A 24,975-nucleotide genomic window follows, 5' to 3' on the forward strand; every position below is an offset into this window, starting at 1 on the left:
AATGCTCCCACTTTTATCACAAATTCGTCACACAACACAAGTGAGTACACATATCGTAGTATTTTGCAAACAACACAAAAAATCTTTGCTCGCTAGACAAAGTGCTTCTCCTTAAGGCCTGATTGTCATGGGGTGCATAAATGCATCTTCGGCACGAATGTTTTCTACATGAATAATCTCAGCTCGTTATGGACTACCAGTATCTTCCGAGTTATTGTGCGAGATGACAAAGAATAGCCAAACTGGAAATGTTATGAGCCAACGACCTCAGTTGCAAGGAGCTAAACTTGTAAGGTTGTAAGGAGCTATACTTATTCAAACTCTATGCATCTCTTCATGGCCTTAACACTTTTCTATTAGGTACTTAGCTTAACAGGAGCGCAGTGAAGGTAGAATGCTGCTTCGTGCCTTCTGTGGGTTCTGGTAAAATCGTATACCAGCAAAATTCGAGTCTCCTGGCGAGCAATTGGTGACTTAGCGTTCTCGTGAAATCTTAGCCCAGACAAACTTCGTAGCATTTTTGTGAAAAAATGTCAAGGCAAACTTCGTAACTGAGTCTCCTGGACACAGGTGAGTTAGCGATCTCATGAAATAGTGTCCTGGCAAACTTCGTTGTTGAGTCCCCTGGTATGAGTTAGCGTTCTTGTGGGGAAAAAAATTCTGGCAAACTTCGTAACTGAGATAGTGTCTTTATGAGCTTGGGTTTTTTGTGTTCATTTCCATCTGAGAAGATTGCTGGATAGCCCATATTCAGCTACACTAAGCTGGTCTTCCATGGGGTCCAGTTGGATGTGAGGTGGGGGACCACTTCACTGGGTTAAACACCCTGCTCTTTGCGATGAATAAATGAAGCGGGATCTTTTACGTGCATGAGTTGTACTCTCTCATACACGGGACCTCCATTTTATGTCCTATCCGAGGGACATAGTGTTTTGCCTCTTGCTAGAGGGGATGGTAGGCTTATACACAACATTGCTCAGTCCAGACTCAGGTTCGAACCCGGGGCGCGTGATCGTGAGGCAGACGCGCTACCGACTGAGCCAACTCACCGCCCTAGCGTTAGCGTCCTTGTGAAAAAAAAAAAAAAATGTTCTGGTAAACTTCGTAACTGAGATAGTGTCTTGGTGAGTTAGCGTTACGCGAAATAGTAAGCGTTCTAATAAAATAGTGTCTTGGCTACTTCGTAACTGGGTCTCCTGTTGAATTAGCGTTCTCATGAAATCGTGTCCAGACAAACTTTGTCTTTGAGTCTCCTATTGAGTCTAATAGCGTTCTTGCGAAATAGTGTCCAGGCAAACTTCGTATTTGAGTCTCTTGGTGAGTTAGCGTTCTCGTGAAATAATGTTTTGGCAAACTTCGTATAGGTGAGACCAACAACACTTTCGATGAAACAAAATGTCAACACACCAAGCAGTCTTCATTAGATTTCACCCTGGCTTCTCGAATCTTCCCTATTCATCTTTTCTTTCTTCGTTGTGTAATAATAGATGTAGGCCGGATATGACAATGATATGACGTTGGCGATCAAAAATCCAGCAATAACCTGTAAAAAAGTACACAAAGTAAGCACACTTGTAGTTATGCTGACACTCAAGGAAAAAAAGACACGAAATAATTCCTGATACTGAATTTCAGGTATCATTAAGACGTAGAACATTTTCAGAACTTATTACGAGCATGCTCAGTGAACCGATGTCAGCGATCGAAGATTTACCAATACATAGAGAAAAGAAAGAAAGAAAAGTGTGTAGAAATTCATCAAGCGATAAAAACACCTTCTTCATAAATTGAAGGAATCTATTTGACTCTGCAGTTTAAGAGTTGCTATATAAGCAACTGAAATAAATCCTCCTTCGTAATATTAGTCATGTATAACCACACATACCTTGCGCTGAAAAAGCTGAGAACATTCCTATTGTTTAATTCAGTTTGTCTCCTGTTTTTATCACTCTACGACCACAACCGGAATCATAACTTGTATTAGGGGTCGTATTCTGAAGATGAAAAGAAACAAAACGTGTTCAGCGAGACGTGTACAAAGCAAAATGCTTCGTCCAATGCCGGAATAGGCCTACTTTCGTGATGAAGCATGTGAGCGACAGAAATGGATGATCCTAGTTTCATCTTACCCATCTTGGGTCGTCATCCAGCTCTTCTTGGATGAGGATGAAAAGAGGATACTGGGTGAAGGAGAAGACTCCGGCCACAAAGTTCACCATGCCGAATATGGATGGATATAATCGCATAGGAAATCTACAGATTCAAGATTTTAAAGCAGTGGAACACACAGTCATAATATGAGCCGTTCTCCATCCGCAAGTATCATTTCTTATTTATCACCAGTGAAACGTGACCAAAAAGTAATCTATTTGATGTACAAAATGACTAATGAGAGTACTTGATAATCAATTATGAGACTAGACTTACTTTACATCCCAACGTGTTAAAGGAATGATGAAGTTTTTTTTTATTGAAACCTGACTTCAGGTTTTTAACTTTTTTATGAAAAACCTCTTATGAAATATGAAAGAGCATGTAATTCCATGAGGAATTCAATATTTCCTTGATGAAAATTGGTTGTGAAATGGATGAGATATCCCAACCAAGGGATCCTACTAAAGGATGGCCGGGACTCACCTTTGATTAGGATCGCTTCGTTTAACTTTGTTTTTGGATATCTCAACCACTTCAACACAAAAACATCGAATAAACTTTGAATTCCTCTTAAAATGGTATGCTCTGTGACATTTCATGGGTGGTTTCTCAGTATCTTGCAAAAAGTTACAAGCTCTATTCCCACCTCTACTGATTACCATCCCTTTAAAGGAAACGAAGTGAAGCAAGACAGGGATAATGATAACTTAAAAATGATAATTTAAAAATGATAAAAAAAACATAGCTTCCATCTACACAGCTCGGTAACTTCAAGAACATTATGCCCTGAGCGCTAATTGGAATTTTGTAATGAAAACTCTATCAGGACGTATCTATCCACCTAATAAAATCTAAAATTATTAAGTATAATGAGCACTCCCCAAGGCTATCATTATGATATGCCTTTTATGTGTACATAAAAGTGGAAAAGCGAATTTTAGCTTTTTGTGATAACGAATTCCTTACCAAAGTTCATCCCCAGTTTTCAGGCTCGATACCTTTCTCTTTGAATTTAAAGGGAATATATTCATCAATGGCTCATTATTTTATTACAGTTCCAAAATAGTCGGTGCTTAAGCACAGATTTACGGGATAGAGGAATAAAAGATAAAGGAGTTGATATTTCAAACTTACGTTATTGGTACTATCGCTCCGGAAGCTCCGTAGAAGAAAGCCCTTGACACCATAAGGAAGAAGAATGTGCCGTATTGAACGGGCAGACTGGGCACCATCATACAACAAGACATGGCAATGGCCGTCAGAGTGGCCAAAGCGATGGGGAGCCAGCTATCCTTAAGGTCTGCGTACGGTCCTCGTGCTGCCTCTGTGCGGATATCGTGTGAAGAGAGTTTGAGAAGAGTAGTTTGTGTGCAAACAAAATACATTGCATTAAAGGAGTATCGTATGAAGGTCATGCGGCAGTTTGAAATGTCAGCAAATATTATGCAAATGATGCACAGGATAGAGTGCGTTAGTGAACGCAACGAAATAATCCTGTGCATCATTTGTTTTATAAAATGGGTCTATGATTATGTTCTTCACCTGCAACACTCAAACAATTATATCTAACACTGTACTGTACTGTACTGTACTGCATACCTGATTGTCTGAATACTACTAACAGTAATATTTAGATCTAAAACAGTAACACTGTACTGTACTGACTACTACTGTACTGTAACTGTTACTGCATACCTGATTGTCTGAATACACTACGTTTTGCTGACAGTAGCTGATCCAAATTTTCACGGGAAATATCCGTCAATTAAGTCTTGGTAAATATCACAAAGGCCTCAAATCTTTGCCATCCGAATTTCAGAGATCGCTTCGTGCTCGCCGAAGCAGATCCATTGATGAATTCATCAAATTCCTCGTCATTCTACAGTTCAATCTGCGCCTGCAACGGATCCGAGCTGGATGCAGCCATTTTTTCTTTCGTTTCGCTGGCAATCGATATCGCGATATCAACCTTTGCATATTGATCGATTCTGTGACGCGCTATGTGTATTTTTGGCATGGGCAGCGCCATTACGCGGTGTCTTAGCCGACCCCCCCCCCCTCCCCCACTCCCTTCCGCGCACGGAATGACAAAACTGATGCATGGTTGTTTTAGCCAATGGGCGTGTCGTACTGAGTGCGCGAATACTTGCCTAGTGCGTGAACCTTTGTTACAAGTGCGCGATAAACATGTTGCCCGGGGGTGGGGGGAGGGGGGGGGGGGGTCGGCTGGGACACCGCAAAATGAGCTAATGGCTGCGCCCAGTGCCAAAAATTGTCTGCTGCCCTCAACGAACCCGAATCAGTCAATAAGCATTGCATGCAATTCAAAGGAGCCGCGCGCACAGACAATCGGCAATTTACCATAGGATAACACGCAGGTGCAATTGGACTAAAATAAACAACGCCCACGTGACTCATTTCAGCGCTTCCTATTGGCTACATTCTTGAACCCATTTTATAAATCGTTTTATAGCATTAAGTTGTGATATCCTATTTACATAATTATGTATGCGCGCAAATGTGTACGCATATAATATTACACCACAAAGTTCGTCCAGCTGCAACTTGATTTAGAACTGCAGCTTACTCAAAATACGTTTTCCTTTTGAAGATCAGACTACTCTTTCATGACTTATAGCTCATAATAATGTCTTTCAGATACTGCAAGACAATTCTTCGCAAAAAAAGTCAAACTCAAGAATAATACTAAGAGTATAGCCTGAACTCTAATTGGCTTGTCTTATTAAGGGTAGATAAAAGAAAACCAGTGAACAAATTTTCAGCATTGGAAACAATTTTTTTAAAATTCGTCTGTGTGATGATCAAATCTAACGACAAAGAAAGCTCTGTGCATTAAAATTTAATTGCTTAGGATATTTTGAAATGCAGATTGACAGTAGAGAAATACTAAATAAAACAACATGAAAACACGCTATACGAAGCTTAAAGGCTATAATGCTTCAAATGGAATGAACAATAATGATATTAAATAGAAAAACGCATGCCTAATTTCACATCCTTTGCATGACAATGGTGCTTTGTTCATGACTACTCTTTCTACGACCGATGAGTATTAAACAAACAATGCATCCCCATCCTCCGGGCTTGCCTACCTTTTCCATCGTTGTTTGACCGGATTTTGTTCCTCTGGAAAAGCAGACCCAACATAGGAGATACAGCCACGCTTCCTATGCTTGTAATGGCCAAGATGTTTGTATATGAACTCACTGTGCCAAAGGACAAGAAAAAAAAAACCCAGTGCAAACACATGAACATCTTCGTGTCATTTGTTATTCTCCCATACGTTCTCATACAGATGCACTGTTTGCCTCTAATAAGTTGTTAAAATTTAGAGATTTGTTTTTATTCAGTTTAGGTCAATTTATGTATATGTACAACAATAACCTTCTTCCTGATGTTTTCCATTCCATGTTCCTAAAAAATCAGTCATTTCATAAATATCCAACTCGACGCTCTAACGAATATCATTTACCTCTTTTCCGTACGATTTTAGCAAAGAACACATTTGTTCACACTGGCCCGAGCTATTGGAATTCCATTCATCCTGATATTAAAAATGCCCCCTCAATATATTCATTTAAGAGGAAATTGAAAGTCTCTTTGTTGCAACCTTATTCTACTGAATAGAATTAACCAGCTGTTATAACTTCTTTTCTAAGAACCTACGTTTTCACATATTGATTGCCAAGTATACTTTAGCTCTTGTATACTACATTCACATAATGCTACGATATTTCTCCGATCATAGGCATGTCTACTGCCCTGTTCTTTCTTGCGTCACTTTTTCTCACCTTCTCGACATACTTCTTACGAGATCGCTGTCTGTAGAACGTTTTTGTCTGTTCTGTTCTTTTCTATTATGTTAGCTTTGCCTCATTTTGTCTCGTCTCATAGTCAACTCTCCATTGTATTGTTACGCCTACTCCAGTCTCATTTCATGTTTATTTGTTTGTATATCTGTCTGCTTTTGTTGATCTATCTTTCTAGTGGGCTTCCAGACTTGTCTATTACTTTTTTCTCAACTGATGTTTTTCCTCTGAGGGGCCCACAATCTACAAGCTTTGTCTTTTTAGTGGGTCCCTCCATTTTTCGAATTTTGCATACTGTATAATTACTTCTAGTCACTTGAGTTATATGATAGTGTATGATTATTATAAGGTGGTACAATCATTGTATATACATTCTTTCATGTTATACTTTACGCACCTTAATTTCTGTTATCAAAAAAGTGATGTTCATATCTTTTTGTCGAAAAATGAAATAAAACATTGAATTTAATTGAATTATCGATATCTTTGGACTATTCCATTTTGCGTCATCCATGACTGAAAATTCCCAAAGCTTCTTCTTTCTGATTGGTCCTCTTTGAGTTTGGCATCACTGTTTAAGTGACGAATTCATTTTTGGAAATACAGTGTACATATTATGTGGACATACTGATGAAGGTTACTCAAGATGGCATTGGATCGGCTACTTCGGGTGAAAATGATATTCGAAAAGCAAAATGACTGGGCGTTATACAAATATTGGTGTACGAGTTCCCAAGCAATAATTTCATATAGCTTTCATGAATACAGTTGTGTCCTTGTCGAGGGAAAATAGATGATAGTTATATCGTAGTAGCATGCACCAACAGTGAAAAATGTGATACAGTGTAGGTGTATTGAAACTTGACGCTGCATTTGTAACTTTGCAACGAGCAGGAATGACAGCGGTAATGGCATCAGACATAATAATCATACACAAATGTAAAAGTGTCATAACCTGAGCGTGGTCTTCCAAGGGACAGTGTTTTGCCTCCTGCTAGAGGGGACGGTATATGATTGCATACAAAATTGTTCAGTGGAACCCGGGAATCGAACCCGGATCCTCTGGACCGTGATGCAGACGCGCTATATCGACTGAGCCAAATCACCGTCCTGAGGTAAACCATGAGACTGACCTCATGGGTCCCTCCTCCCTCCCCCAAGTATTCGGGTAATCTACCTTCTTCGATGTTCCCATCTGCGATCCAGGTCAGCCAGGAGTTCATAACTCCGATGACGAAGAAGATCTCACCCTGGCAGGAGATGGTCCAGATCGTCATCAGGATGAACATGGGTGAGCGGCAGCTGGACCAGAAGCTGGGGAAGTCGAGGAGTCTCTTCTCCTCGGCCAACGACTCGTCCATGGACTTTCTCTCTTTCTTGCTGATGACGACGTCGTCAATCGGTATCACCCCGTTCTCCGCCGTCACTGACACTGTCTTAGCGTCAGCTAAAAACGAGTGTAGAATCATGAACATAATTGAATGTAAGTGGGAGTCGATTACATTCAGTTTGCCGTGGTGATTTGAGACATTTTGTTCACTTCCATTTGAAATTTATCTCCATCAATGCTTATTGAAATAAATTGAAATTGAAATTGAGATTGTCCATATTATTTATACATCGACTGGGACTCTCGCATTAAAATAGTATGATAACAAAACAAACCAAATGAAGATAATGAAAACAATGATAGTACACTGTCTTGAGGAATTCTTTGACAGAATGATTGATTTCTTTTGCCTCTATGTAAAACAAGCAAAGCACGACGTGACAGGTGCTTCTAATGATTTACTATAACAATTTTTATTAATGAAATAACAACTCGCTTCAATATGATTTATACTATTTGTGCAAGGTACAAAGTATAAAGAGTCGCCGAACTTTTTAATCCTATCTAAGCTACAATTGCTTCTTGCGATAGTTCACACACTTCCTCTAAGAATTTATCGAATACATAGGCCTGCATCCTGTTTTCCCGTCCAAAAAGAATTGACATCCACTGTGACACCGTGGCAGTACATTTGTATTGATTATTGTACTGACACGAACAGATATAATTGCCAAATTGTTGACGCTTCCTCTGACATATGCGAGAATGGTTTCCTTCATGTTATTATCAGAAATGTAATGTAGATTTGTCTGCTGGTTAACGAACTTAAGCTACACCATGTCCTTTTCTTCCAGATTCTCTTGGCTGGCCGCTATAGGCAGTTTTGATTGTCTATGTAGTCATTGAACATTCTTCAATCAGTGCGTCATAATGCAGATGGTCTTCAGGTGACACTTACCATCAAGATTTTCGTCACCTTCAAATCCTTTGTTTTCGAGAGCCAGGTTTTCCGATGGCGGTTCTTTCTTGTCTTCGTTGTGGTTTGTTAAGGAGCGATCGTCTGCCTCGACCTCCGTGATTCCAGCGTCTGTTGCATCTTGGGTTACGGGGTTGTCATTTTTGCCATCTGCGCAGAAGCAGCAACAGCATCTGCGTAATTCGTAGTTCGGCGGGAGTGGCCACGGGATGTGCGAGCGCGGTAACAGGGCGGTGTTCACGAGGAAGAACAGCGTCGAAATTGCCAGGACGTAGAAACATGCGTTCATTGATACTCCGTTGTCATAGGCAACCTTTTGTGTTGAAGGGAAATATGATTACACAACGAAGAAAACAAAAGGTCACCAAAATCCATCCTCATGCGCTACACGTAATGGGACAAATCCATATAGGATTATGCTTAAGTGCGATAAAGTCATGGGTGATTCTAGAGCAAAAACCCTGAGAGCAAAAACTCGAAAACGTATAAGGTCATAACAATGCAAATTATTTAATGTTAGTTTTGAAACTCTTTGAAGATTTTTGATTGGAACGTTGTGACGTTATCACTTTTAAGTTTAACTTGCTTAAAGATATCATAGAACATCGGAACATTGGAAATTAAAACGTAAATTGCGTGATGTATTATCCAGATAATTGACTAATGTCTCTCGATTCACTGTATATCGAAATTGCCCATGTAGTTAGATTTATGAATACTGAAGCCATTTCCTGTATTTTCGTGGTGTATTTTGTTTTTCATGTAATCTAGTGCATTTATATTCTCACATTTTTAATTTGCAGAACTTGAACTGCTAAACGTCGAATTGCGAGTGCACAGAACCACCCCGACGCAGCAAATTTTGTCAAAGATGCCAACGACAATGTATGCTTGTATTTGGTGCAGTGAGATGGTTTTTGCTTCGCTGCAAATAAGTTAGCGTTTCATCTTTGAGTCGACTTTGTTTATGGAATGATGTGGCTAATTGTTTCTCCCTCGGACTCTAACTTTGAATGTAGTCTGTTCCTTGTTGTACTGTTTTGCGGATAATGATTTTATCTTGTGAAAACTAACACTTAGGCAGAGGATATTATTAGATTGTTAAAAAACTGATGTAGGTTCTTCTAATTCATCGAGTCGAAGTAGGCAATATTTAAATCAAAGAACTGGAAATAAACTCACTTGAAACGTATGAACCAACATCGAAGCTCCAACGATTCAAATAGTATCCTAGATTGGTTTACACTAATATAAACTCGAGTGTTCCTTTGGCACATGCAAGAACGTAATAACTTTGGGCAAGGAGCTCAGATTCCATTCCATCTTTTTTTTTCTTCTTTTTTTTTTGTTGATCAAACGTAATTATGCCTAAATTTCATATAATATATATCTGACTGATAATTTCTGTGGAGTTATTAAACGAGGAACAACATTATCTTTTACACCTTTAGATCTGAAAAATGTAATTTTTGTCATCTTTTGGGTACACAATCAGCGAAAATTGAGGTGATGACGTTTCCAGTTCATGCATACATACGTGTAATTCAAAATCAACTGTTCAAGGATCTGTGAAATTTCCTGACTTTTTTATTTTTCAAGTTGTGATCAAGTTTCCACTGTTGTGCTTGTCATATTTAACTCTTTCTTTTCAAACTAACTATTAAGTGGTCTGGAATCCCCCTTTATATTGTCGTACACGTGGGACCGGACCATTTGCAGGATTCAGAGTCGAATTCCGCGTGCTGGACAAGGTCCAATGCGCAAACACTGTGTATAATTTCACGCAAATATAACATGATGTTAAAGTTCTACACTTCCAGTGACTTCTGCGGAATCCTAGGAAGTCAATATTGGTGATTGCGAAACGTCGCTCCTAGTGCATTTTCTTTCCAGTTCATTCATTTGAATAAATGCATCGTAGATTGGTGGTATAAGAGTTAGAAATATACCTTTACAAGTAAAAAGATACACGAAGAAGAATCACTGGCCCCTGCCAGAAGACCGATGAAGACAGCTCTACCTGAAGGAAATAGGTTTGAAGCCTGAGAGAGAGAGAGAGAGAGAGAGATTCGTAAAACACAAAGAAATGATGAACTAATGTCAAGTGTAATGAGGGAAAATTAGAATAGAAAACAAATCATTGCATCTGGAATTATAGTTTTACATATTGCTTTCTGCTGCCATATGCATGTTATGTATTATTTTATATTGTTATAGTACTGTCACATAATCAATTATTTGACGTTACCTGCGTGAATCAGAATTTACATTAATTGAATAGAAAAAAGGGCCACATGGGCGTCATTATGTTGCATGACTATGTATGTATAGTACGGTTCTTTCAGTATTCTTTTGTATCAAATGTTTTTGTATTTCATTTGATTTCGTCTATTTCATTTCCAACAAAAACGTGATTGCAAATGAACATTTGATTATACAAAGTGCACAAAATAAATACAAAATTGTAATCAAGGAAAATACTGTGAACGAAAAACAAGGAATGTTATGTCTTTTATGAAAAATATTAGATAAAAATTGATCGAAAATGGAGGGGACTTCTAAAGGGCAGAGCTTTTGTGTCCTAGCCAAGAGACTGAACGTTTTGCCTCTCAATAAAGGGACGATTCATTATGATTACGAAACACATTGCTCAGCTATAAAAGACTTTGGAATCGAACTCCGTTCATTTGTATCGGGAGGTAGACGCGCCACCGACTAAGCCAAATCACCAACCTATAGAATTCAGTGCCATAATCAAAGAAAAACATCCCTTTGAATTTTTATAGAGTCGCCGTCGTTACAGGACCGAATAAATTCGATTGTACATTCATAATCCTTACTCATATTATGCGCACACAAAACCAATGATAACGCATTTGGTTTCGACCCAAACTTGAATCTCCGAATCTTTTGGCTTATCGCAATTTTATGGATCATCACTTGATGGTATTTCTTCGCTACTCTGTCTCACCTCAAATGTCGACACCAAAATGAATATTCCTCCCAGACCAAGTAATATAGTTCCTGGAAAAAGGAGGTCGGGGACTTCGGGCGAACTGGTAGCAATGCAGAGGTAGGCAACAAGGAGCAAAATGCTAAAATAAAACAAAAAAAAAGAGAAAAAATGAGGGAGAGAATGAATGAGGTCTTGATCATCAAATCAAATATGCATTCCAAGATCACGGTCACTATTCGTTGCAACTGCCACCATATGCCTTCATCCACTGTTCTATACATTCCGTGTAAGAGTTTATATGTGTCTAGTTTTCATTTCCAGGTATTTATTTCGAAGGCGATAATGACCGAAGACGAAGAGAGTTGAAAATGAAAATGTGAAGAAGCAACTTTGTTGCAAGAAACCAAAGAAAACAGAAACTCTTGGAACGCATTCTACGTCTTTGTCTCTTTTTCTTTTTCTTGTTCTCTTTGATAGTTGCCAAAGAAAACACGTCATCCGTCATTATGTGACATCAAAGGGGTTGAAACATTTATCCCCACAATCTCTATTCACGCTATGAATTTCGGTATTCTCCTATACAAAACTGTACATGATGTAAACGGAATCTCGAAGATGCACGTGTGTGCATTTTCTTTGAGTCACTTACTACACTTACTACCTTTTTTGCATATGTCTCGTCGAAAATTGTTCACCTACTACTGGTATGTGAAAGAAAACCGGCAATCTAAAATTCGAAATATTTTGTCCGGTTATTGGTTACGTGATATTTGTCCTCAGCGGAATCTCTTGATCGCAAGTCTACACCAAAAATTGGGCATGGACCTTTAATTTACGGGAAAACCAGAATAGTCCAGTTTTTCTCGCGCATGCTCATTTTTCTGCCAAAACGCCATAAAGCTCCTATGTTTTTGTTGTTCTGATAGTGTAATGGTGCATTGAAAAACTCCTATTTTTCCTATTCATGTGTATTTTTTCTATTTTCAGTGTAAACGCTCCGAAATAATCTTAATTTCTCATCTATTTGGCTCCTCCCTCCCCATCCGTCTTCTAATCGCTATTCATTCACCTAATTAGAAGCATTAGTCCGATTTTTGGTCACATGATACATGTATTATTTTGTCCGCGGCGGAATTTCTAGATCGCAAGCCTGCACCGAAAGTTGGGCATATAATTGGACCGGGAAAACCAGAATAATCCAGTTTTTCTCGCGCATGCGCATTTTCTGCCAAAACGCCATAAAGTTTCTATTTTCTTTCTTTTTCTGATAGTGTATTATGGTGCATTGAAAAACTTCGATTTTTCCTATTCATGTTTTTTTTTTTCTGTTTTCAATGTAAATGCCCCGAAATAACCTGAATCTCTCATTCATTTGGCCCCTCCCTCTCCCATCCGTCGTCTAATCGCTTTTCATTTACCTAAATCCAGTTTGAGAGTCTCCACGTTCCCATCGATAAGTACAATGAAATCTATTCTTCTTCTCTTCGTGTGGCACCACATTTCTGGCTGATTTCGTTAGCTGACTAAATTGCTTGTCACCTGAAGATAACTGGATGATTGCCATTATTATCATTAAAGACGCCCCAAGTGTGACACATGGTAATTGCAAAAATTCAATCTATTTTTCGCTAATTGACAATGAGAAATCAATGGGAAAAATGGAACAGAACGTACAGTTCTGGTTGAGACCTAATTTCAGGTTTCTAACATTTTTAGGTGAGATAATGAGAAATCTCATATGAAATATGAAAGAGCATGCAATTTTATGAGGAATTCAACGTTTATTTGATAAAATTGGTTTTGAAATGGCTGAGATATCCAAAAAAGAACGATTCTGATAAAGTGTGGGACCCGCACTTTGTAACGATCGCTTTGTTTTACTCTGTTTTTGGATGTTTCAGTTATTCCAAACCCGATTTTCATCAAATAAACTTTGAATTCCTCTTAAAATGGTATGCTCTGTGCTATTTCATAAGTGTTTTCTTGGTATCTTGCAAAAATTCGAAAGCCTATTTCTCATCTCAACCAAAACTGTACTATCCCTTTAATGGGGGAAAATAATTGAAAGAAACAGAACTGAAAAGCCGCCGCACTTACATTTCTATGATCAATACTAGTATCAATCGTGACGACCATGGGGTCGACAAACAATAAACGCGGGAATGTTGCATCTATACTCAACTGTATCTGTACTCTGTACTCACTTCGAGAAATTATGATTTTCTCTCCTGTGAAATGACTTTTCCCATTATGACAAACATGATTCAGCATTACACAATACTGTAGCGAATGGGACTGTAATTATAGCTTCATCGATTACGAGGTAAAGCTTTATTCAAGTGGCCTTTTTGGTCAAATACTCTTCATAATTAATATCCCATCTAATGATGATAATTACGTGCGACATTTATTGCTTATATATTTATAATCATCTCACAATTTTGAGACATGAATTGTGATATTTGCTTCAAACAGAAATTTTTGAGGTCGGTTTTTGGAGTGTATACAGGTAACGATAATCATGAGAGAGGCGGTCAAACTGAGATCTATTCATTAAAACGGAAAGTGAAGGAAATAAAAAGGATGAGAATAAGACACATATCAAGATAACAAGTGGAAAACCTTGTAAAAATGTATTATGTAGTCTATGGATAATGTTGAATGGAACTTGTTTTCTACGTTTATCTTTAAAGGACAAGTTCACCTTGACAGACATGTGGGTTGAGTGAATGCAGCAATATTAGTAGAACACATCAGTGAGAGTTTGAAGTAAATCCGACAATCCGTTCAAAAGTTATGAATTTTTAAAGTTTCTGCTCAGTCATGGCTGTATGAGAACACTACTTATAGCTTGTGATGTCACACGAGTACAACGTAATAAAGAAAGTATAACTTCACCTTATTTTCACTTTTTTCGCATAACAAAAGAACACTCGACTTCTCTCTTTCAGAAGGCGAGGAGAATAATATCCTTGACATACATCAGTAAAAAGTCCAAGAAATGTGCACTTTATTCAAAAAGTAAAATTTTGTGAAATTCTCTTTTTATTTTCATTATATCGTTGTACGCATGTGACATCACACACTGTAGTAGTCTTCTCATCCAGCAGTAATTGCGCAGATACTTAAAAAAACTCATAACTTTTGAACGGATTGTCGGATTTTCCTCAAACTTTCACTGATGTGTTCTACTAATATTGTTGCATTCACTCAATCCACATGTACATGAAGGTGGACTTGTCCTTTAATAAGGTGCATGTCTCACAAAAAAGAGGAGCGCAGCTCGCTCGAAATCTTCCCATGTCTCGAAACCATTATCATTTTGAATTCTGCCATTTTATATAGTGTAAAGCGGCTATTTTTTCATCATTGTCATGTCGAGCGATTGCATGATTTGTTTTTCCAGAAAATTTCTGATCACGTGGAAAGCTGTGTGGAATGTCGATTTCAGAAACTTGGAACAGGAAAGGTAAAATAGATTATCATACTTTGTTGGAGACACATCTTTCTGATATTGTAAAGGATGAAAAAGCGTCAAGAAGGACAAGACTGTGAGGATAAGCATGTAGGCGGTTTTAGAATAGCATGTTGGCATGGTGCCCCCCTTTTTTTTAAGTATCCATACATCAGCTTAACAGTCGTCATAAAGTGTATACGTTTTCAAACAGCTCCTCCTGTTCGTATGTTGTAATAATTAAAACAGTGTTCCATGAAGTGTTATGTATCTTTGAATTTTTGAGAGTCTCCCTATTCCCACTGATAACAACAAAACGAATATTCCTCGTGTGGCACCACATGTTTGGTTCATGGCGTTAGTTAATTTTTGCTTGTCACACCTTAAGCTCCCAGCTGAAATCTTTGGATATTACTTTAATCAGTTGTTCCATGTATCTTTGAATGTCAACGCATAATTCTGTTTGTTACGTTTTTCTTCATGTCATGACTATCATCCTCAGATTGTTGGTATATAATATATTTTATTCTATCAGGGAGGTGGGAGAGCTTATCCGACTCCCTGCTTCATCAGGATGCCGTAGCTGACTGACGCCATCAACTCCATCGTAGGTCTATTGTCAATGTACGAGACTCTTTCCTCTTTAGCACACACACACAAAAATCTCCATTCCTATGTATACTTAACGAGTTCATGCATAACCGAAAAGAATATAGGCATGCATTTCTCCCATCTTGCCTTCTAATATCCTCGGGATAATTACACTTTAAAAGATTCTTCGGCGGTTAGGCTCTATATAGCCACTTTAAAATGAAGAATGAAGGCAGAGCTCATCCAGTTAAGACCTAATTATATTTCTCTCCCGATCTTTGCCGAAATTTAAGCTACCATCTGTGTTGCTGAAAAGTACGTGTCTGAAGCCTTGTTTCAGTGCCTTGTTACAGTGACATCGTCTGGGTAGCGTCCGGGTAACTTTTTTTAAACCTTCCCTGTTAAAACGGTCCCCGCAAATTTTTTTTGCGAAATTCTACCCTAGCCAGCTATAGGGTGATTACCGCGACATTACCCTTCTCCTACGCAAAACATTATCCTGGACCGACATGACTTTAACAAGTCGGAGGTAAGAGAACCACGCGTTCAACCTAACCAAACGGCCACCAGCAATGAATTGCTTAGCGAAACATCGAACAAACCGAACGCATGCATTTTCAGTTTGTCTTATAAATTTTGGCGCGAAACCGCTATAACAGTTGGAGTTAATTACAATTTTTTCTCCATGAAACAGGCGGTACACTCTGACAATTCAGAGTTCGCAACGCCAATTATTGGCAGTCAAAGCGCTCTTGATTATTGTCATCGGCTTTGACAGTTTCATGTCCGACAATTTACATCTAAACATCAAGGTGGAGGGATATTTTACTCACATTGGATACGTGTTTGAAAAAAAAGAGGATACGATCATTCCATGACCACTCCTGCCCCCCTCCATCATTTAAGTATGCTGCCAACAATATTACAGCACAACACAATGTCGTCATACCTATAATACACACATACATGAATATAACGTCAGCTGAGAACCAGACGGGCGCTATAACATTCTACGATTTGAGCATAAATAAAAATGAAGCCATCAACTTTCATGATATTAAAAGTTCACTTAATCAAAAGTGATATGAAAAGTTCACTTACTCAAAAGCGGGTAGACTTATAAGCATTGTTCCAAATATCGAGTAGGCCTAAAAGAGTGCCATTGTGGTTTTGATTTTTAACATTTTACTGAAAATGAAAATGATTTGAAATTGACACTATGATGTAGAGGAGATCAAGCTCTGCGACGTGATACCAATAACTCAATACCCCCAAAGATTGTGATAACGCCATTCTGGTTCTCATCCCATGACATAACATATTATTACGAAGGGGTACAAAATATAACAAAATAATTTTGTTTTTGATTAGGCCATGTTAAATGATTAATCAATCTAAAACATATTATTCATGTACTATATAGACTCATAGACACAATTTTAAGCCTTCTTAATACAAAGTGCATACTTACTGGAATATTACTCGGCATACCAGCTGTCCGCAGCGTTCGAAAAGGATCCCCTCGAAGAGCATGCTACAAGGAACCATGCTCGACGAGATCGTGTAGATAAGTTGCAACCTGGCATCCTGTGTCGCGCAGACTACCGGAGAACTTGTCGGTGCCATCGTGGTACTGTTCGGTTGAGTGTCGTTGGCCGGTTCGCCCGTCGTCGGCGGGCACAGGTCGCGGTAGTAGTCGAGATCTTTGAGAACGTAGACGAGGGAGGGCCAGCCGTAGATGGGAGCGGTGTGGACGAGGTTCTCGAGCATGGTGAAGACGAGCACCACGACTCGTTCCGTCTTTGTGATGCTACAAGGCATGGTGGCGCAGGGAGACGTTGCTGGAGACCGTAGGCCTGGTATATAGATAATACAGGGAGAGAAAGGAAAACTTGTTTCGATACAGCCTGCATATAGTTCCAAATCTTACTTTCACGTAATTTTAATTGATTGACTTGATTTCTGTATTTCATTTTTGATACATAAATGTATCGTATCACAAAGTCATTTGAATAAAGTACTTGAGTATAATATTGTTTGAATATAACAGTTGAAACAGGTGAGTGATTGAAAATGTATGACATTATTTTGTCATACATAACAGCCACGTACATAATTATCCCACTAGACAATCTAAAGAATTTCATCTTCCCTTAGTTAGAACTGTACACACTCAAAATACATTTGTTTATACCGGACCCAGATTTTGGAATAGCTTAGATAATGATCTAAAAGAATCAGTGAAGTTAATTACGTTTAAGTATAAACTCAAAATATATTTGTTTTCTAAATATACCAGTTAATTCAGTTAATGAAAAAACCAGTCATGTTTCACTTTTCCTTGAGATTTTGTAGTGTGTCCACAAACCTTTTCCATCCCTCTCCTTTTCCTTCTCTATTCTTCCCTGCTCCTTTTCCCTCGTTCTTCGTTGTCCAGTATCTGTCTGAGTGCATTTCCTCAAATTCTGTTATTTCTGTGTATTGTGTTATTGTTGTTGTTGTCGTCGTTATGTTTTTTGTGGCCGATTGCATATCTTCCTTTCCGTTCAATTTTCCTGGCACACCTGGCCCCATAGTGTCTGTGCCACAAATGTGATATGTTATATAGTTTATACGTTTGCATCCTAAAATCCTAGTAATGTATTGTTCATAGTATCAACATCATTATATCAATGAGTAAAATGTACAATAGTATATAGAAGAATATAAAATGAATATGTCTTATTGGTATAACAAATTGGTGCTGTTGTTGTTTTGTTCCAGTGTTCCACGTTTTACAAGCGTGGCTTTTTTAGTGGAACACTGTTTTCCATCATTATGATTATTTACTATTTTTGTTGCCATGACAAAGTGCATTGTTTCTTTTTTACGACATCATTCGTGTATAATATACTTTATATTGTATTGAAAAAATCCTTTATCGGACGAGTGTAAGAGAAATGAAAAAAAATTGTATCACTTTGGATTATGTCAACTTTTTCTTTTCTTTTCTTTGTGATGATGGAAATAAATAAACTACTGAATTGAATTGAATTGAATTGAATAGAGTGAAGACGAGCCGGTGTTATTTTGTATATATCATGCAAACTTAAGAATCACATGGACCGGGCGTTCCAAAGAAAAACATTAAGAAAAATCAGAAAAATGGGAGACCATCAACATAAAGAGACGCTTAACGAAGATAATGGCTCCAGAAATAAGATTGGCTTACAGTACGACACATTTCATTTCATTTCATCTCATTTGTTAAGTTTCCACACAAATTACATTTGTAACATACATACAGGGATCAATGAAAAGTAACAAATACTATTTGAAATTTCAGTGTATTATACAGACTTTCAAAAATATTAATTCTATAACACAAAATGGATTTAAATCAGTCTAGAGCACGTCACATTTATATTGGATAACTAAGATTATGTGCAGGGAAACCTATAACGGATGCGGGGGGGGGGGGTCCCCAAAAGAACACAGTCACATACACACGCATACATACACTACACGCCCGCAAGTCCACCTAGACTAGCATGCACGCGCACACACACATAAGAGCTCATTTGCAAAAGGGGTTAGATCCATTTTTGATGAAAATTGAGTTAGTAGCATCACTGCACAGAATTCCAGTTGAGTTAGCTACAGTGAAAATTTCGACTGCAGACAACCATTTGAATAGAAATTATTGCAAAATTAGATTTAGATTTTCCATACACTTTACAAATTCTCACAAATAAACCTATTTTTCTTTAAAGTACTAAAAGTGGATCTAACCCCTTTTGCAAATAAACTCTTCAAATTATAAAGAGAAGAGAAGAGGAGAAAATACTGACAAGACTGTCGCAGGAAAAGTACAAAATAATAATGTGGGTGCCTGCAGCTGCGCGAGAATATAAAATATGAAAAAGAAAAGAGGTTTGAAATGAGACAATGTGAACCTGTTCAACAGCCATGCCAAGGAGTTTAAATCAATGTTAGTTGTTATAATCATCTATTGATTCATGCTATCGCCAGATTATTCATTAAAGATTATCGTAAGAATAGAAGGACTCTTGAGCTGCCACTCACTGAGTGATGGCAATAAAAAAAAATAAACAAAATGTGCATCGTGCAAAAAAAAAAATAATATGAGGAGGTTTTCTTTCCATGTATTTTCCAAACTCTACATGACTGCATAATGATGATACCGTCGTTTTTAATAATATGAACTGCATGGTCACTACTTCATGTTAAGTAAGTGCCTAAAGGGCAGAACGTCGCAATGAGACTTACCTCTGCAGGAGTGTGAAAAAACAAACAAAAAGACCACGGTCGTCAAAGGAAGAGCGTAGTTAACAACAATCCTTGCCCATTAATCTTCAAGGAGAAATGTTCCATCCTCAGCGACCTTTGCGTGTCCATGCAGTGCAGGTATACTTCGTATGTGTTAGTCTTCTAAACATATCGGAAGCGTGGGGTCCCTCATTCTGTATTGAGACAGCCGAGAATATAAATATTGCCGTTAAAAAGAAAAAAGAAAATCGCAGTCGTATGATCAGGGAGAGTCTGTTGGGGTTATTCAAGACTGCCCTACAGAGTGCGACCTCCTTAAACTGAAACCGAAAATAAACGATTTCTGATTCAACCTGTATACTTGCTGTGGAATATATGGGGCAAATTGTATTCCTTGTTCGAGTTTCTGCTTATACAAGGAACTTCAAACACATGTGTTTTCATCTCCTTGCTTTATATGTAACAATCGTGCGTTCAACTTAGGAAGTCACCAGGCATTCAGTGATTCGTTCGTTGTTTTCAAAGCTATTTTGGAATTTTGCCTTGCCGATTTGATACGCTTGAAAAACGCTTTTCCGATTTCGTGTTGTATATAAATCTTCATCTTTATCTCATCCTAATAAAACACGGACTATCAAACAGAGTAATTCTCATGATCTAATCTATATCAAACTAGAAAGTAGTCTTTTCCAGTGCACGCTATAATATGAAGAGCTTTATTGAAAACGAGATAACTCCATTCTTGTAAAGTTGAGATACTTAGAAAATGACATGTTAAAGATGCTATAAAAAAAAGAAAATTTCAAGAAAATACGAGTTTTTTTTTTTTTAATCATAACTTCAAGAATGTTCATGGTTATAATACAAGTGAGGTATCACTGGAAATGTTTACTTGTGCTCTGTCTGACGACGGACGACTTAAAAATATCTAATAAGGGCGTTTAGCCCATTTTCAAATGAATCTTTTCATGTGATGACCTGTAAATAGGTTTTTTGTGTGTTTTGTTTTCTTCAGTCTTATTTTCAAGTTATTTGCTTATTCATCGACAGCCTTCTGTATTCATATTCCACAGTTCATTTTACCATAATGCAGTCAGACCACTGTTTGTTTCTTTATCCTGAATAGCTCTAAATCATTTTCCTTTTTTCATTATGATATCAGTCTATTGTACAAGTGAACTTAAAGGTAGGGAATCCCATTTGCATGCCTTAAATGAAGAGTTGTATAAACACAGTGGTATATTGAAGAGAGTATCATTTTAGAAACTCCCACAAAGTATTGAAAGTGGAAGGTAACATTTAGTACATTTTCATTGACCGTTAGATTTTGAATTGAATTCTTTTCGGGGCTCACCGTAAATTCCAGTACATTACTAGGCTACCTTTGCAGACCCATGCACTGCATGTGTGTCCATCATGTATATTTTGTGAATAAAGTTCATCAAAACTTACAAACATTTCTATATGCATTCTTGGCACACACTCTATATGTTATTACATCAGCTCATATACTTTTAGATTTGTGTTTATAGATAAAAAATACAGAAGACTGCAACAAAAAGGCTTAAGTGTGGCTGACACACAAAACTACTGAGTAGTTGAGTTTTGTGCATTATTCAAATTGTAGATAACTGTTGACTTCCAAATTTCTAAGCAGTGGCCTAAACAAGTCCCCTGAGGTTCATATTTAATGTTTTGCTGCATTTTGGGAGTTCTGTAAAAGGTATCCCCTACCTTTAAGTTCTGTTCGAATGCATTGATATTACACCTTATTGTACAAAAAAAAAAAAAACTGACTGTATTTCATTGATTGTATTTTGTAATGTGACGTTCAATGTAGCAATGTATGAATAAATTGAAATTGAAAATGACATGAAAAGGTCATTACAACACATTATTTTACCGATCAAATGAAAATTATACACGTTTGTACGCGCAGACACGTGTTAATTTATTGATTGACCCCAATGAACCTTGTTACTGAGGATTCGTACCTTGCTGTTTCGTCGTGTTTAAATCCAAACATTGACTTCACGTTTTTGTTATTGTTATTTTTGCTGTAAAAAGAATGATAATCATGCACCATCTGTCAGCAATGCAGAACGTTGACCTTTGCTACATACAGTCCAAGTGATGTACTTCAACCACTCTCCGAAAACAACAACAAACAAAATTATCAATAGACATGTTCTGTATGTATACTCCCAGGTGCGAAGAACTACTAATTGCAGCCCATCCAAATAGACCTGTGCAGGAGTGTCCTTCTGACGTAACACAAACTATCACTGCAGAACTTAAGATTACATAACTATTGCTAAAGGGGTGCAGAGGATGTAGATAAAGTCAGTGAAAGTATTAAATGACTATCCAGTCTATGCAAGAGACATTAGCGTTTCGATCTATTCTCATGTTTATAAGCAATAATTGAAGTGTAGTGTATCCATTTAATCATTGATTGATTGATTGATCGATTCGTTCATTCATTCATTTTTATGTTCATTTCCAATCAATATACAGTGTAAATGGCGTGCACCCCAGCCGTGTCTCATAGCAACTAAATCTGTCTATGAGTGTGCGCTTTACGTGTTCAGTTTTTGTTTTGCTTTGTCATAATACCGTCATTGTCAAGACTCGTGATGAAGGCGTGTAGGACGCCGAAAATTTGAGTCAAATAAACTCATGCTTTATTGACCAAAAATGCATTACCAGTCTGGTTCTTCATATAATTATATATAGGTCCCTACATATATGCATATAAATCTCATAAATTCCTTATTTCATGTGCGAGTTCCAAATATTCCAAACTCCCATCCCTTTTGCGTGTGTAATTTCACTCTTCATCAAATGGACTGTATAGGCACGGAGTGGATTTATACTTAATTGATTAAGGAATTGTTTTGATTAACCTTACTCAACCTGGACCAGCGCTCCATTTCTATGAAAACACCTCTTACTGCAATACAATGTCACGATACTGACAAGAATCCTTCTTCGTGATTACTGTTGCCACACACACAAAAAAAACTGTTTTCTTCCAAGAATTGTTATCCTATAACAACTTTTAACGAAATGAAACAAGAGGACACATCCTTAGATAACAGTAACACCACGGACTCCATACACCATATACCTCGCATATTATGCAATTCTTTGTGTGCCTTGATCAAAATGAAAACGGATTTCCTGAATTATCATGTTTCAATGTATAAAAAGAATCATTCGCCAGAGCCAGATAGCTTAACATATACGCCAACATGTGAAAAACTAAAATGCGTGTTGGTGACAGACTGTATTATCATCATGTCTGACTGACTCATGCGCCGGTCGTTGATTTCGCTGTGATTCTACTCAAATTAATTTCATTCACTGCAGTTCGTTTCGGTGAATCTAGACTAAAACTGTTAACCTGTTCATATTTAACATTCAATAATATTTCGAAAACGCCAGAAACAGATGAAATACAAATTAATCTTAATGCAATGTAGTGGCCACTAACAAAGATTGATATTATGTACGCAGCCCCTCCCTGTAGTGTATCGTCTCATCGCGAAAAACCGAAACTAAAGATAGAGGTTTTGAAATCCTCTGAAAACGTCAAAAAAAAAAAGGGGGGGGGGACGACAGGAAAACGATAAAAGATAACGGCATTGATATCACTGAAATTCATAGGAAACTTGTTCTGTTCACCGAAGATGTCACGGAAGGTACGTTAGTGGAAAAGACGCTGTGAAAATATCAACAATTGTTATTTATTGTTACAAAGAGTAAAAACGTTGTATACAGCTGTATATTTCTACCTTGCAATCGACTGTAACTATCGGAGCCAGGAAATCAAGAAACAAGTGAAATGAGAATGCCAAAATAACAACAAAGCGAATAGATAGTGAGATTCTACACTAGTTTGTGCACTGACTGACCACACGAGTCCAACTGTACCTTCGTTACAATTACAATCTCTACCGTATTTATCACATTCCGACTTTTCAACATAGCTCGTTATGTCTGTTTCATATGAGTACGGCAAGTAATGCACTGTTTACGTTTATGAATGAGGTAATGCTTCGATGAGTCAATAAGGCCTAAAATGTACAATGCGAATTCGTCCAGATATCGCCCGTATGCCGTGCATTTCACGGCGTTTATCAGTCATCGCATAACAAGGGCCGTGTTCCCACACTCGACTGCGCCGTGCTGAAAGGATTGTAAATGGGTAAACTACTATCCACATTGACATGGTGGATGGAAAACAAGTGGCACTATTGCACGGAAAAGAAAGAGTAATGAATACTGGAGGATTATTCTTATTACTAGAATGCACAGAAGTTCGTGTGATGACTTTGAAAGCGGCTTACCTTAGAAAGTCCATCCCGACATTATGAAATAACAATCTTTCGTGCCCACCACACCTGAAAGCGTTCGGACAGGATGAGCAGCCGGCTGGTTGCATCACATTATCGTATTATTTCATTCCTCGTGATATTCTTGCTCGAGTATGCAATCATTTAAGCACTTGTCGTCATCAGTCAACCGAAGGATTTCATGTAAAGGTAAAAGAAAGGCGCAGTGCTATTTGCTCTTCGTAAACAGGCTATAAACCTTGTCCTCACTGGACGTACTTTGTACTATGAAGCAGTCATTTTGTCAGTTTAAGCTTGCCTCGTCGGAATGGAAAGAAAGCAGGGAAAATATGCTTATTCATCGATTCAGCGGCTGGTTACCTGAGGTGGATGGTGGATCCTCTACGAATGTCATTGTTATGAAAACCTTTCTTCACAGTTTTCCTGGCTGTACATTTTTTTTTTTAAAGAACTGAAACGTCATTGAAAACAGCTTATATTCTACAGTGTATCACCGCTGCGGGCAACCCATTTCAATGAACCATCCCATAAGAGTGCGCAGAATGATGGTGCACGTGTACGACACGAACTAGTCAATAGCGTACCGTTTCACATGATCACTATGATGTCTCAGCGACGCTGTGTATACTTCAGTCATGGACTCAGGTCCATGGTTCAGTTTAACGTGGGTATATAGTTTGCCATTTTATGTTCCCCTGTGGCGCTGTTTGCTTTCGAGCAGATTATGGTTTTATCTTAGGTCGTAAAATGTAGCTTTATCTCCACACCTTACACACTTCACCTCTTTGGAATCAGTAATTGTTGCGCACAAACTGTATTTCTTTGATTATGAAACCAGTTGATTAGACAAGGACACACCAATAAAAACGACAATAAAAAACAAATATTAAGGCAAAGATGCGTTCAGTTGATTAACCAAGTATAACAATGCGCTTTGTTTTGAATCAAATAATTTTCATATTCTTCCAGATTTCATTTTCTTTGTATGTGTTTTTATGTGTATATTCGAGGAGGTTCATGGATGCTAGGCTAGCCTAGTACCACTCCTATCTGCATC

The 24,975-nt window shown here is 37.9% G+C and overlaps 1 protein-coding gene across 1 annotated transcript; it reads right to left on the reverse strand.

The window, feature by feature from the left end:
- Nucleotides 1-1,420: 1,420 nt before the first annotated feature.
- LOC139738425 (equilibrative nucleobase transporter 1-like) lies at nucleotides 1,421-19,677 on the reverse strand. The gene is made up of 10 exons (XM_071649062.1): nucleotides 19,561-19,677; nucleotides 16,763-17,147; nucleotides 11,262-11,385; nucleotides 10,240-10,332; nucleotides 8,273-8,603; nucleotides 7,162-7,431; nucleotides 5,268-5,381; nucleotides 3,289-3,478; nucleotides 2,130-2,253; nucleotides 1,421-1,543 (listed from the first exon to the last, which is right to left on the reverse strand). The coding sequence occupies exons 2-10, from the start codon at nucleotides 17,110-17,112 to the stop codon at nucleotides 1,421-1,423; spliced, it is 1,719 nt and encodes a 572-aa protein (XP_071505163.1). The 5' UTR covers nucleotides 17,113-17,147; nucleotides 19,561-19,677.
- Between the last annotated feature and the right edge of the window lie 5,298 nt (nucleotides 19,678-24,975).

This window comes from Diadema antillarum, unplaced genomic scaffold (assembly GCF_040938485.1).
Source record: "Diadema antillarum isolate AM-2024a unplaced genomic scaffold, OU_Dant_1.0 seq00000740_RagTag, whole genome shotgun sequence".
Classification (NCBI taxonomy): domain Eukaryota; kingdom Metazoa; phylum Echinodermata; class Echinoidea; order Diadematoida; family Diadematidae; genus Diadema; species Diadema antillarum.